Here is a 16,378-nt window from a genome sequence, read left to right as displayed (position 1 = left end):
AAATCCGCAAGGTTATCAACTTCAGTAGGGAAAACAGTGTGGCAGAGTATTATTTAAATGGTGATAGATTGGGAAATGTTCTTGTAGAAAGGGACTTGAAAGTCCTTGCACACTGGTCATTGAAAGCAAACATGGGAGAGGTGATAGCTGAGTATTATCGTTGGACTGTTAAGACCAAGTAATGTTCTGGGGACCCAGGTTGAAATCCTGCCACTGCAATTGGTGGAATTTGAATTTAATAAAAACCTGGAATCAAAAGTCCTGCGACGGCCATGAAATCCATTGCCAATTGTCGGAAAAACCCATCTGGTTCACTAATGTCCAATAGGAAAGCAAACTGCCATCCTTACCTGGTCTGCCATACATGTGATTCTAGACCCAAATGTGGCTGACTGTTGATTGTTTTCTAGGCAATTAGGAATGGGCAATAAATGTTGGCCTAGCCAGAAACACCCACATCCTGTGAATGAATAAAACAAAGGTGTAGCAGGCAGTTATAAAGATAAGTTGTACACACAAGAGAGTTTGTGTGCAGGAACAAGGAAATCGTACTGCAACGTTAAAGAGCTTAGGTGCAAGTAACAAAACCTTCATTTTCACACTCTCTTGACTGAGTGTGAACAGTGCAGTTGATCAGCTCTGTTTAAGAGGTCCTCAACTCTGGTGTCACTTTACTCTCTCCACAGATGCTGTCTAACCTGCTGAGTACTTTCAGTATTTTCTGTTTTATTTCCGATTTTCAAAATTTGCAGTACAGTATTTTGCTTTTCTCTTGCTGATTTAAATGCTGCTTTGCTGTTATCTACAACATGGTGCTACAACCATCAAGGGAAAAAATAGTAAAGGAAAGAGAAAGGAAGACATCTCAAGAGGCATACCTTGTGGAGAATACAGTGACCTGTATCCACTTGTCAGTCCTGGAGCTAGGGTTTAATAAATTGCTTGCCACGTTTTAATGAAGATGCTACAGATGCAGTTGTACGCTATTCCGCACCTGTTTAGGGAATCTTTAATTTTCTGAAAACACAAAACCCAAACCTAAAATCTCTCACTTTTTACTTTCTATTGCATTCATTGTTCTTTTAAAAATAGAAACCTTGGTTGCCTCTCTGACATGCTGTCTATCCTCTGTGTTAAACTTCTATGGTACCACTTCAGAATTCATCAGTCTTTGCTTTTACCAATCTGCACCTTGGCGCTCTGCTCTTTATTTAATTGTGATATATTCTTGTGGAGAAAATGTGAGTCAGATTAGGCAAACAGAATCTTCCCTTTACAGTAGATTGATTTATAGACTTTTTCATATGATTGGTATTGGCTGAATTTTCAAATAATTACAGTATTTCGTTTAAGGTGCTTCATGTATGGGAGCAAGTGTACTAAAATTATGTGATGCCAGCCGAGATTATTTGTATTGTGATGGTATTTGATGACTTGGCCACCATCTTGGGTGATCAACTTGTAAAGTTGATTAAACTGCTGCAGTTTGGTGTTTAGTAGAGACTGAGTATAGTTCTGAAGAAAAGACATGTAAAACAGTAAAAATTGCCACTTTTATCTTGAAGAACTGAAGGATTTTTTCAGTGCCAAATTATAGTGCTTTGCATAATTAGATTCTTAGTTATTACAACTTTGTTTTCTCTTCTTAGGATTCAGTACTGGGCAGGGAGAATTGAACAAGAGCTAGATCGAGTAGTCCGACAAGTCAGTGGGATTCAACAGCTCAAAGCAGTAAGTGTCATAAATTTAATGCCTCTATTGGATAGAATGTTAGACATTGTATGTTACCTACTTTATAACGGAGACTATACTTCAGAAGCACTTTGTTAACTGAAAGCTGCCTGAACTTCCTAAGATTGTGAAAGGCATATATAACTGCTAAAATGAACAAAAACAGAAATTGTTTGAGAAACTCGCAGACCTGGCAGCAACAGTGGAGAGGGAAAACAGTTCTGAAGAATAGTCACTGGACCTGAAACATTAACTCTGTTTCTTTCTTCACAGATGTTGTTAGACATGCTGAGTTTCTTCATCAATTTCTGTTTTTATTTGTTTCAGAGCTCCAGCATCCATAATACTGTTTTTTTTTTTAGCACATAAATACTAGTCTGTCTTCCTTTACATTAGCTAGCTTGTTGGGAAGTTTTAGTTGGAAAATAAAGTGACATGTGGTGGCTGGGATAGTGGGTACTGAGTGCTAACTGAGGCCCTACAGCAGTCGTCTGTTTGGCCAGTGTGGTGGTTTTTGTGTATCACTGCAGCATATTGCAGATGCACTATAATTATATAATTAGTGAACATTAACTCAAATAACTTCTATGCTTTTACATTATTCCAAGCCTTCGAGATTTAAGTCATGAACTGTGTCCTTTCTCCAGCGAAATATGGTTCCTTTGAGTCTTCTGTCTTTAAAGCACTGAATCAAGGAATCATCATTGTTTATCTGAGATCTCTGTCCAATGTACCATTCTCCTTTCAGTGGCATATGGCTCTGGTTTCACCTGATTAATAACTATTTATATGTAAATATATGTGGGGATAGATATAGCTGAATGGTCAGAAATCATGCCTCGATCATTATACTCCACTGTTAATGAAGCAGAGTTAGAAATGATCATTGTCTAATCACTGAAAGTTTTCAGTTCATCACTTGTGTAGCAGATGCATTCATACTTCATATTTCCACGTACATTCACATATTCCAATATACATTTAGATATCTACTTTAACATCCATTTGTCATTCATCTATTTGCTTAATTAGTTGAGATGCTATTAATTCACCTTACATTGCTCACCTGGTCACTTAGCTTGATTTCGTATGATTAATAAATGTTTCAAGATTGCTAGAAGCCACCACTTCTGTAGACACTTTTAAAGCATATCTCTGCAGAAGTCCATTACTCTCTATTTTGTACACAGTGACTCTTAAATAGATAGCAGAGAATTATGTTAAATGATAAGCCTTTTTTGATCAAGTTGTCTAAACTTTACTGGCACTAATCATCTAAGAAACTTTATAAAATAAATTCTCTGCTTCATATTACATAGTCCCAGGTGATACTGATGGGAGATATAGTGATAGGAATGTTTGAGTCAATGTGTTCTGGGTTGCCACGCTCTTTGATGCTTACTTAGATACAGCCACACATAAGCACAGATTTTATGTTGCTATTGGGAGTGCAAACTGCTAGCTTATTTTATTTATCCTAACTTTGCTGGCAGCTCGATCACCATGACTTGTTGATTCACCACGCAGTAGATGAGGACTTCCAGGTCACTCTGCATTAACCCACATTAGGAAATCTTTGCTATCTGTGCTAGCAAAGCAAAGAAAGTTCACATCTGCTATAGATTTACAGATGGGAGATGCAACACTGGTCTCTCAGTGGGGTTTCACATTTGCAGTATTAGCTCCAAATGTGATTGCATTTAAATGTCTTCACCATTAATTATTGTAGAATGTCTCCCTCGTACCTTATTAATGTGTATTTGCTGACGGGCTGCTGGTTAACAAATTATCTGATTAGTTAAATGCCCAACATTATAAAACACTCAATTGGGGTTATGGTTGTGGACATTATCATCTAACAAGCACTGTGCTTTTCATCTTCAGATGTAATTCTATCTGCTGTCAGAACTAGCAGTTCTAAAATCCCATTCTAATGTTTAGTATTCCAATTCAAATAGTCTTTTTCTGTTTTACCTGGTGCTACTGCAATGCATTGTTGTAAATCCGAAATAAAAGCTAATGCTGGTATTGGCAACTATAATGCTTTTCCTTAAAAAAAAAAAGACGTCCAACTGATTCACTTTATGTAGAGAACATTGCTATACTTTTCACATGTGACTTGTATGTAATTCTGGACGCATAGCAATATCACTCATTCTTAATGATCTTCTGAAATGGATTAGAAGTGATTCAGTTGCACTGTAAAATCAGCTAGCTCTGTCGGAATATCTTCACCACATCGTTTGCAACAATTTAAGTTGGCTCACTGTTACCACCTCAAGGGTAATTTTGGATGGGCATCAAATGCTGACCTTATTAGTGATGCCCACATCATATGAAGGAATTTTAGAACAAAACATGCACTGTCAGAAGAAGACCATTCACATCATTGAGCTGTTCACTTATTCAATTAGATTATGGCATTATCTGAATTTCATCCAACTGCTTTGGTAACCCCTATTAGCATTACTTATCAAGAATTTCTCAATTTCAGTTTTGACATTTTTAGTCTCAACAGTTTATTGAGGATGAGTGTTCCAGATTTCCACTAAAATAAAAGAAAGAACTGTGGATGCTGGAGAGCTGAAACAAACAAAAACAGACATTTCTGGAAAAACTAAGCAGGTCTGGCAGCATTTGTGGAGATAAAACAGAGTTAGGTTTCTAGTCCTGCGATCCTTCAGAACTTTCTGAGCAAGGGTCACATGTCTTGAAATATTAATGCTTTCTGTCTGCAAATACTGCTAATCCTGCTGAGTTTCTCCAGCAATTTCTGTTCTTGTTTATTCCAGATTTCCAGTACCCTTTGTGTAAAGTACTTGCTGACCTCAGTCTGAACAGGCTGGCTAATCTTAAAAATAAGCCCCTTGTTCTAATCACCCCACGAAAGGATGGATCACCTTCTGTCTGGATGGTGTTCTGCCACAGTAATGTGTGTATATATGTAACTGATGTATGTAAGCTTCTTGATGCTCAAAGCCAGGAAATTGACAGTCCTGTCTGACGTCAGAATCTATGGTGTGCAGTAGTTCCTTGAGCTGTTGAAAGATACAGTGATGATTTATGATAGAGATAGTGGGAACTGCAGATGCTGTAGCCAGAGATAACACAGTGTGGAGCTGGAGGAACACAGCAGGCCAGGCAGCATCAGAGGAGCAGGAAAGTTGACGTTTTGGGTCAGGACCCTTCTTCAGAAATGGATATATCCGTTGAATTTTAGCTATCAATTCAAGAAAAGCAGGGGAGGAAATTCTCCAGAAAAGTTCTCCGAAAGATAAAATTTGATGACAAAACAAGTGTTGTCCTCAAGCTGCCACTTCCAACATGCGGAACCTTGTGACTTGTGTTTGCATGCTGACTGTGCAGATTTTTTCAAAGCCTTATTTGTTACCCATACATATGCTGCTGGCTGCCTTGAAATATGGCCCATGTCATAATGCTATACAACCGCTACTGATGTTGAAGTGAGGAAACCACAGGAGCTTCATTGTCACAGTGAGAGGAGCTGAGCAGTCTTACCACTCTAGTTCTGCCGGATCAGGTCTTGTGTAAACCCTGCCACTTCCCAATAGTTCTGCTAAACCTTGGACATTGAGTTCAGTAGCACCTGGCCACTAACCAGGCAAGTCAGGTGTGTCTGAAATTGGCAGCATGGAGCAGATGGCAGATCTTTTCTGCCTGATCTGTTAATTTAATGATTCAGTGATGATCTCTCTTGCTGTTGCTCACTGAGCTGCTGCTGTATGCAGTACCAGATTCTCTTCAGTCTGGCAATAAACCAATACCAGCATGTCCAGAAAAGTTTGCACACCAGGCTGTACCTCAGTCGTTCTACACATGCAGCATGCCACTGCCATGTACTTTCATGTTTTTCTTCTGTGCATCATATGTACCTTTCCTTTACTGTACCTTTTGCTCCAGACATATGAACACAAAATCTCTGTTTGCACTGTTGCACAGTACTGAATATTGTTCCACTGTTTGATAGTGAAAGCATTCCAGGCAATTCTAATCCTTCCAGCTCAGTTCCATAAAGAAATTCCTTTACGGATTCTCCAAAAAGAAGTCAGGAGCAGGAACCCATGGCTGACTTAAAACACTGAACTCCTCTCCATTGTATAATGTCCGCAACATTCCTTGTACTGCTCTGACCAGATCACATAAATCAAGCACTTAAAATTGGATTATGTCAGTTTGCGTGATTTGAGTATCTGATTTGCCCTCTGGGGAGCTCTTGAATTGAATTAAGCCTAGTTCAACACATGCACATTTAGTTAAATTTGTTTTAAAGTTTTTTGCTTGTGTTTGCAGTGGTTGTGTCTTCACCGACATATGCGTTAAGTTGTAGAATTCTCTTCCTAACCCCCTCTGACTCAACTGCTTTAAGACACTCTCTAAAATCTACCACTTTGAAGATTTTAGCTACTTGTCCTAACACTTCCTCCATTGGCTCTTCAACCAATATTTGTATAATTACAGTCCTGTGAATCAAGTTAGAATGTTTTATTGCCATATATATGCAGGCTTTCTTGGGCTTGAAACTCTGATCCTGTACTTCCATTTAATTTAATGGTGAAAATTTATGGGTTGGGGAGCATAGAATTGAAAATCTTTTAAGCCAATGATTTAGTGTTTGTAGCTTAGAGTTTTGGTTAATTGCAGCAAAACCTGCACCTAATCAGCTGGTCAATGGTGAGTAACTGAGAACACAGGACAGTAAAAAAGGAGGGGAAGCAATGGCATAGTGTAACGTCACTGGACTAGCAATCCAGAACATCACTAGAATGTTCTGGGGACAGAAGTTCAAATCCCACCATTTCAGATGGTGAAGTTTGAATTTAATAAAATCTGGAATTCAAAGTTCTCCAAATGGTGAGCATGTCACTAATGCCATTTAGGGAAAGAAGTCTGGTGTCCTTACCTGATCTGTGACTCCAGACTCACAGCAATATGGTTCATTCTTAACTGCCCTCTGCAATGATCTAACAAATTGTTCAGTTCAGGGAACAATAAATGCTGTCCCAACCAGTGACACCCACGTTGCACGAACAAATAAAAAAAACAAAAGTTCAGTCTCTGGCTGTGCTGAGTTTGATTGATCACCGTTTGGTTTGATTGTACCATTGCAGCACCTCTTTAACACAGAAAGGAAAATTAGATAAGATTTTCCAATTACTTTCCTGCAGGAGTTACCAGGAACACGAATAAGTCACTGTTAGGAAACAAAAGAATGATCCTACAAATCCCAGTTAAAACACACATGCAAAGTTTGTTGCAGCCAGGGAATGAAGAAAACCTCATGCCTCCTCACATTTTTTTCTCATTCCTATTACAGTGGTGAGAGGAATAAACAGGTTTACATTGAATAGAAAGTTCATAGAAATACACACTATGTAGGAACAGTGACAGATGGAGAGCAGCAGGAAGCATAGGCTGCTGTGTATCACAGCTACGTCAAGTGAGAACTACTTAAACCAATTAATTAGATCATCTGTCAGTCTCCTCATCTCCTTGGATCATGTTGCAACTCTGGATTCAGGTTCCTGCTTGTGTAGGTGTAAGTGAGAAAGTAAACATATTCAAGTGGTAGTGAGCTACAACAGCTCAATCCTTCTGCTGTTTACCATCTGCATCTTATATAGTACTCATGGATTGCAGACCAGCAGTGAGGTTGCCTTCGATTGATTTGGTTTATTGTCACGTATACCTAAGTACAGTGAAAAGTTTTTTTTGAGAGCAGTACAAGCAGATCATAATAAGCAAGGACATACAGATCAGAGGGTGAAAAAAAAGACTTGGACAGAGTAAGGCACACAGATGAGAGAACCAGCTTGAAGTATCTGTTGCAGGAGCATCAGGAAAGCACAGTTTGATGAGAAGTGTTAAAATTTGAGAGATAGTATCCAGATGTAATTTGCATAGAGTCAATCAATAGCAGGAAGGACCTGACAGAATGAATGGGTGTTGCAGGCTCTGGTGCTGGGACTTTTGCTCAGGTGTATTCCAGTGGTAACAAGCCATTCAGTTCAGGGGTAGTTAGGGATGGGCAAAAAGTGCTGGTCCAGCCAGGGGCATTATCTAATTTTGCCATCTGCTGTGTTGGGATCTGAGCCTCTGTCCCCAGCGCATTATATTATGGTTGTTAAGAGGGAAGCCAGTGGATGTGGTTTTCTTGAACTTTCAGAAGGCTTTTGATAAAGTCCCATTTAAGAGAATAGCATGTAAAATTAAAGTGTATGGGATTGGAGACATTGTACTGGCATGAATAGAGAACTGATGGTAGTTGGGAAACAGAAATATAAGCAATGAGTAGGTCTTTTCCTGAGTGGCATCCAGCAACTGGTGGATCTGCAGAGATCAGTGCTTTTACCCCAGCTATTCGTTATATAGGAATGATTTATAGAATCATAAAAAATAGAATCCCTACAGTGCAGTAAAAGGCTATTTGGCCTATTGAGTCTGCATGGACTCTCCAAAGGCATCCCACCCAGACTCCACCCCCAACCACCACCACCCACCCCATCCTCGTAACCATGCTTGGGTTTTTTTTTAAACCATGGCCAATTTTGCCTAACCTGCACATCCCTGGACACTACAGGGCAATTTTTAACATGGCCAATTCACCTTACCAGCACATAGAGTTATACAGCACAGAAAGAGATTCTTCGGTCCAACTCGTTCATGCTGACCAGATATCCTAAACTGATCTGGTCCAATTTACCAGCGTTTGGTATTCCACATGCCTTTTAAATGTCATAATTGTACCCACCTCCACCACTTCCTCTGACAGCTTGTTCCATACATGCACCACCCTCTGCGTGGAAAAGTTGCTCCTCAGGTCCCTTTTTAAATCTTTCCCCTCTCACCTTAAACCTGTGCCCTCTAGTTTTGGACTCCCTACCCTGGGATAAAGATCATGGCTATTCACCCTATCCATGCCATTCATGATTTTATAAATGTCTATTAGGTCACGCTTCAGCCTTTTGACATTTTTAGATGAGGGACTAAATGCAACTTCTCCATGTTTACAGATGACACAAAACTTGGTGGGAGGGTGATGTGTGAGGTTGGTGCAGAGATATTTCATTGTGATTTGGACAAGTTGAGTGAGTGGACAAACACATGACAGGTTAAGTATAATGTGGATAGATGTGAGGTTATTCACTTTGGTAACAAAAATAGGAATTCAGATTATTATGTGAATCGTGATAGATTAGAAAAGGGAGAGTTGCAATGATACCTGGGTGTCCCTGTATACCAATTGCTAAGTAAGCATGTAAGCACAGCAGGCGGTAAAGAAGACAAATCGTATGTTGGTTTTCATAGCGAGAGTGTTCAAGTGCACGAGTGGAGATATCTTACTGCAGTTGTACAGGGAATTGATGAGACTATACCTGGAGTGTTATGTGCAGCTTTGGCCTTATCTGAGGAAGAATGTTCTGGCTGTGAAGGGGATACAACAAAGCTTTACCAGATTGACTCCTGGGATGGCAGGACTAACATATGAAGGGAGACTGGGTTGGTTAGGACAATATTCACAGAAGTTTAGAAGAATGAATGGGGAATCTCCTAGCAACCTGTAAAATTTTGTAAGGACAGGATAGTAAATGCCGGAAGGATGCTCCAGATGACTGGGGAGTCCAGAGCCGGGGTCACAATATAAGGATATGGGTGGATCATTTAGGACTGAGATGAGAAATTTTTTCACCTAGAGAGTGGAGAGCTTGTGGAATTCTCTGCCACAGGTGGTTGAGGTCAGAACATTGAATATTTTCAAGGAGTTTGATATAGTTCTTAGGGCTAAAGGGATCAAAGGGTATGAGGAGAAAGCAGGAACAGGTACAACATTGGATGATCAGCCATGATAATATTGAATGGTGGAGCAGTCCTGCCATTCGGAATAACCAAATGGGTTCTTACTGTTTCCAATTTTCAATTTTTTCGTCTTGCATGCATCAGGATAATTCACAAGAATACCAGTTGAAGGGAAAAACCAACATTTATGGTGCAGGAGAGGAGAATGCTAATTAGTTAGCAAATGGATGCTGTTTGGTAGAGGTATTGCTATGGAGAATAAACCAATTAACATTTAATCATCAATTAGTCCTGTCTCCATGGCAATGCCTCTGCCAATCAGAGTCCACTTGTCAACAAATCAACATTCTCCTCTTCTGTAGTATAAATGGTTTTTCCCCTTGAATTGATTCTTCCAAAATGTCCTGAAGGGTGGTAAAACTTCAACAAATTGTACCTTTTTTCCAGCAATACTCAGGTTCTATACTACCAAACAACTATTTGTGAGTCAGGTTTGATCTGAACCAGGACCTTCTGCCCAGAGATCAGGGCACTATCATTGTGACACAAGAGCCCCACAACCTTTTGTATACTGGAATAGGTAATGGGTCGCAGGAGAGCAAAGTGTGCAGAGGACACTGAAAGTCTGTAGAGGGATATAGGTAGGCTAAATTCTTGGGCAAGGATCTGGCAGATGGAGTACAATGTTGGTAAATGTGAAATCATCCACTTTGGTAGGAATAACAGCAAAATGGACTTTTATTTAAATGGTGAAAAATTGCAGCATGCTGCTGTGTAGAGGGGCCTGGGTGTCCTTGTGCATGAATCACAAAAAATTTACCTTGCAAGTGCAGCAGGTAATTAAGAAGGCAAATGGAATGTTGTCCTTCATTGCTGGAGGGATGGAGTTTAAAAACAGGGAACTTATGCTGCAGCTGAAGAGGCTGCTGGTGAGGCCACACCTGGGTAATCCTGTACGGTTTTGATCTTATTTCTTGAGAAAGAATGTACTGGCACTAGATGGGGGTGCAGAGCAGGTTTACTAAGTTCTAAATTCTGGAATTGAGAGGGTTTGCTTATGAGGAGAGATTGAGTAGACTGGGTCTTTAGTCATTGGAATTTAGAAAAATGAGGGGGATCTTATAGAAACATATAAAATTATGAAGGGAATAGATAAGATAGAAGCAGGGACGTTGTTTCCACGGGTGGGTGAAACCAGAACTAAGGGGCATAGCCGTAAAATAAAGGGGAACAGATTTGGGACTGAGTTGAGGAGGAGCTTCTTCACCCAAAGGGTTATGAATCTGTGGAATTCCCTGCCCAGTGAAGCAGTTGAGGCTACCTCATTAAATGTTTTTAATACAAAGATGAATTTTTAAACAATGAAGGAATTAAGGGTTATGGTGAGTGGGCTGAGTGGAGCTGAGTCCATGAGAAGATGAGCCATGATCTTATTGAATGAGGGAGCAGGCTCGACAGGCCAGATGGCCTACTGCTGCTTCTGTTTCATATGTTCTTATGAACTTGGAGTGAATGAGTGTAGTGAGGCATGTGTAAAACGTGGTTAAGAAGGCATATTAGATATTTTCCTTTATTAGCTGAGACCTGGAATAGAAGAGCAGGATCATTATGCTAGCACTGTATAAAATACTATAGACCATAGGTGGAACATTGCACACTGTTCTTGTCACCACATTATAGGAAAGATGTCACTATAGTAGAGAGAGTAGACAGAGTTATGTGACTTTTGTTAGGAATTCAGGATTTTCAATGTTATGAAAGTTGGATCAGTTGGGTTTGTTTTCTTTGAATCACAGGAGACTATTGGGAGATTTAATTGAGGTGACTAAAATTCAGGGGTCTAAAAAGAGTACTTGCCTCTCTTACTAGACTTATAACAACGGGTTATAGACTTAAAGTAATTGGCAGGAGGAATAGAGTGGTATTGAAGAGAATTTCTTTTCACTCACAAGAATGTCAGGATCTGAAACTCGCCTTTAAGGATGTAACAGCAGAAGTAAGCCGTTCGGTTCATTGAGTCCCATCCACCACTCAAATAGGTCATGGCTGATCTTTATTCCACCTTTTTGACTTATCCCCATAACCCTGGATTCTGTTAATGACTAGAAATCTGTCTGTCTGTGCCTTGACAGTCCACTGTGGTGAAGAATTCCACCAATTTACCTCAGAAAAATTCCTTCTCCTCTCTGTTTCAGCTGAGTGACTCAAGGCCTCTAGTCTTAGACACTCCCAGAAGATGTGTCTACACTGTCAAGCCCTTTAAGAATCTTGTATGTCTCAATAAGGTCTCCTCTCATTCTCCTAAATGAGTACAAGCCAAACCTATTCATCTCCTGAAAGAAAATTTTTGTATAACCAGGATCAGTGAACATTCTGAACAACCTGCAATGCTAGAATATCTTCCCTTAGATAAGGGGACCAACTGTTTACACTATTCCAGCTGTGGTTTGTCAAGTCCCTTATATAGTTTTAGCAGGAGCTCCATATTTTTGTACTTCCATTCTCTTTGAAATATAGGCCAACATTCCATGTGCCTTGCCGATTACCTGCTAAAACTTGAATGGTAGTCTTATGCACTAGGAGCACTAAATTCCAAAGCGCAGCAGCTTTCTGCAATCTTTCCCCATTTAAAAAAATTCAGTTCTCCCATTCTTCTCGCCAAAGTGCATAACCTCATATTTTCCTACATTATGTTCCATCTGCCAAGTTTTCTTTCCCACTCGCTTAACCTGTCCTTCTGTAGACTGCTGTGTGTCAGCCTCACTACTTGCCTTCCCACCTATTTTTCTGTCATCCACAAACTTGGCAATAGCACATTCACTTCCGTATTCAAAGTCATTAATATATATAGTAAATAATTGTGACCATAGCCCTAATCCCAACGATACACAAAAGATAGTTGCAGGAGTAGGCCATTCGATTCTTTGATACTTCTCATAGTTGATTGTCTAGCTCACTGCCCCTAATTCTGCTCCCCTTCTGTTTCCCTTGATTCCTTTTGCCACTAGAGCTATATCTATCTCCTTTTTGAAATCGCACAATGTTTGGGCCTCAAACACTTTCTGTGACGGTGAATTCTACAGGCTAACCATTCTGGGTGAAGAAATTTATCCTCCTCTCAGTCTGTAAAGGTTTACCCCTTATACTTAAACAATGACTCCTGCTTCTGGGCTACCCCACCATTGGGAATATCCTTCCTGCACCTAGCCTGTCTAGTCCTGTTAGAATTTTATAGGTCTGTACAAGGTCCTCTCTCATTCTTTGAATCTCCAGTAAATACAACGCTAACTGACTCAATCTCTCCTCCTATGACAGTCCTGCCTTCCCAGGAATCAGTCAGGTAAACCTTTGTTGCACTCCCTCTATAGCAAGAATGTTTTTCCTCAAATAAAGAGACCAAAACTGCACACAGTATTCCAGATGTGGCCTTGCTAATTCCCTGTATAATTGCAGCAAGATATCCTTAATCCTATACTCGAAACCTCCTGTTATAAGGCCAACATACAGTTTGCCTCTTTTACTGCCTGCTGCATCTGCGCGCTTACTTTCGGTGACTGGTGTACAAGGACACCCAGGTCTTATTGAACATTCCTCTCTCTTAATTTACAAATTTTCAAATATTAATCTACCTTCCTATTTTTGTTACCATAGCGAATAACTTTGCATTTATCCACATTATATCTAATCTGCCATGCACTTGCCCAATCACTCAACCTGTTCAAATCACACTGAAGCATGAATGTGTCCCCCCTCATAGCTCCCCCTTCCACCTAAGTTTGTGTCATCTGCAAATTTTGAGATGTTACATTTAGCTCCCTCATCTAAATCATTTAATGTACATTGTTAATAGCTGGGGTTCAGTAGTATCCCACTAATTACTGCCTGTCATTTCAGAAAAAGACCCATTTAGTCCTACTCTTTGTTTCCTGTTTGCTAGCCATGTTTCTATCCATCTCAGTACACTCCACCTAACCCCATGTGCTTTAATTTTACACTTTAATCCCTTGTGTGGGACTTTGTTGAAAGCCTTCTGAAAGTCCAAATAAACCACATCCACTGGCTTCCCCCAGTCGATTCTTCTAGTTACATCCTCAAAGAATTCCAGTTGATTTGTCGAAGATGATTTCCTTTTTGTAAATCCATACTATCTGGTTCTACCACATTTTTCTAAGTACTCTGCTATAAAATCCTTGAAAATGAACAGTAATATTTTCCCCATTAATGATGTTAGACTAATTTGGCAATAATTGCCAGTTTTATCTCTACCTCCCTTCTTAAATGGTGGGGCTTCATTAGCTACCCTCCATTCTGTAGGAACTGCTCCAGAATCCAAAGAATTTTAGAAGATGATCACCAATGCATCTACTACTTCTAGGGTCACTTCAGTTATGATGAGATATTGGACAGTCTGGGGCTGTTTTTCTTAGAGCAGAGGAGATTGAGAGGGGACATGATTGAGATGTGTAAAATTATGAAGGACATAGCATGGATAAGAAGTAGCTTTTCCCCTTGACAGAGGGAAGGTAAGCATCAGAAGTTTCATAGGAGATGTGAGGAAAATCTTTATGACCCAGAGGGTGATAGGAATTTGGACCTCATTGTCGTAAACGTGGTAGAGGCAGAAACCTTCATAACTTTTAAGTGCCAAGGGCAAAGTGCTGGAAAATGGGATTAGAATAGTTAGGTGGTTGTTTTTGACCGGCGCGGACATGATAGGCTGAAGATCCTTTTTCTGTGCTGTAGATTGCAATGGCTGTATGGCGTTGGGGCTTAGCTGTGTGAGCATGAGCCATTAGGCTTTGTTATAACTGGGCCAATGTCCCAGTAAATGCAACACGTGTTTTAGTCTTTCAGCCTTGCCACTACCTGTATACATTGCTGCCTCAGTTCTGCCTCCAGATTTTGCAGACTTGATGGCATCTTGTTTCGCCTCTCTGCAAGGACCTTTTTACAAAGTTGGATCTGCTGAGTCTCAAAGTCTTCCTACTCAATCTTCTTGCCTCCTCCACAAGAATCTGGCCCTTAGTTTAGATAACTGCTGCCACAAATGCAAGATGCAAATGTCCAACAGCAATGTAGGATGCAAACTGTTGGATTTATGTGTATAAGTTGTAATGACATTTGAAACGCGTTTGGGTTTGGTTTTTGAGTTAGGAACTGGTTTTTCTGTGTGTCTGAGATTAACAGTTAACTTGTAACAACTGCTGTAACTAACAACTTTCTGTAACTTTCTCTTTGAAAGTAGTTTGTGAAGCCTGATTGTGGAGTAAATGGGTTTGTGCACTAATGAACTTGTGTTTATTTTAGATTATTTGCAACCTAGCGTAGTAAATATTGGGACCTCAAAAGTTTGTTAGTTTTTTTTTAGTCGGGGAAAAGCTTCCTTGATCAAGCGAAAGAAATTCTTGGTTTCACTTTTAATTTTGGGTAGTAGTCCTGGGAAGATCTTGGAACAGGATGGTTATATCAGAAGGGAGTGATAGATTTAGTGAATTAGATGATTAAGATTACCTTGGAGTGAGAAGTTACTGTTAGTCTTGGGCCAAAAATGTTGGGATGAAAACTCAAATGTGGTTATTTAAGATAAGTACATTGAAACTCAGGTGTATGATAGCTCTAGGAAGAAGCTATCGCAGTTCCAAATAATAATTGAAGTACCAGGTGACTAAACTTAACAAGGTATTAGATACAAGGATATTGGTGTGAGTATTAGATGAGGAGTGGTGTTTTGAGAACTATATCAGAGTGCTTTGGGTGCTGTGCAAAAGCTGTTTTTTTTCCTTTTCAATGTATAAAGGAGTGTTTTGGGATTAATGGAACTATACATTTATTGTGTGTTTAAAACAGCTGAATTTGTATTTTAAGTAGATAGTTTGGATCATTCTCTTTTATCATTTCTTTAGTAATAAACCTGTGTTCTGTTACAGCAAAATCTGCAGCATTGCATGCTCGCTGTTTCAGTGAGAGACCATTTTGTTACAGCTAAAGTAGATAACATTATGATCTATCAAGCCAGACTCTTGTCCAGGGATAACATCAGCAGGGATCTTAACAAATACATTTTTGTAGGTGAGATTTTGACCAGATGGTTGGTGCAGTTGTCCTTTTTTTTCTTACATTCAGCTGGTATATCTAATTTAAAGCATTATTTTCTTTTTTAAAGTGTAAAATATTTCTCCCAGTTACATTCTTGACTGAATCAGTATGATGTTTCGAAAGCAAGTTTTCCACTGTGAATACAAGCAACCAACCGATCTGAGTAACATTTGCTGTACATTATGGTACTACAGTACTCTGGCACACTGCTATCTCCGACCCTTTTTTAAGGGCACTCACCTTCTGCAGCAATCTGATACCATTCATTAATATCCAGAACACACTTTTTGTACAAGTGCATAAATGTCATAATATTTAATAGTCTCCATACCAATGGACGTCATCTTGAATTATGAGTAAAATAATTATGCAAATATATCTACTGATCCTTTTACCTGAGTTTAATGCAGCCTATAATTAATATCAATTCACAGCTTTTATTCTCTTCCTTTCCCATTCATGAGAGAAAATAGTGATCTGCATTCTTGGATAGACGTTTTCTGACATTCTAAATACTTTTTCCACTTCCTTCAATTTTTTAAAAATGATTTTCAGTACCTTCTCTGAGAATTATTCTGTTCACATAATTCATTTTAAAAGAATGAAAACTAAGCAATATAAACTTTAAGCAGTCTGGCCAACCTCACTTGGGAGAAAAAACTTCTGCTTGAGAGAGAGTCCAGTTTGTCTGATTTGTCACTATCATGACAGTGCCTTTGGAACCATACTCACTAAT

At 39.5% G+C, this 16,378-nt stretch overlaps 1 protein-coding gene across 1 annotated transcript in view; it reads left to right on the top strand.

The window, feature by feature from the left end:
• Positions 1-809: 809 nt before the first annotated feature.
• Positions 810-16,378, top strand: part of cacna2d2a (calcium channel, voltage-dependent, alpha 2/delta subunit 2a) — a 668,643-nt gene continuing 653,074 nt past the window's right edge. The window contains exons 1-2 of the mRNA XM_048606749.1: positions 810-910; positions 1,650-1,731. Of these exons, the coding sequence (XP_048462706.1) occupies positions 810-910; positions 1,650-1,731 (183 nt within the window). The remainder of the gene's footprint in view (positions 911-1,649; positions 1,732-16,378) is intronic.

The sequence above is a fragment of the Rhincodon typus genome, chromosome 16, assembly GCF_021869965.1.
Source record: "Rhincodon typus isolate 14 chromosome 16, sRhiTyp1.1, whole genome shotgun sequence".
Taxonomy (NCBI): Eukaryota; Metazoa; Chordata; class Chondrichthyes; order Orectolobiformes; family Rhincodontidae; genus Rhincodon; species Rhincodon typus.
Note: the sequence above shows the minus strand (reverse complement) of the source record. Positions and strands in the feature narration are given on the sequence as shown.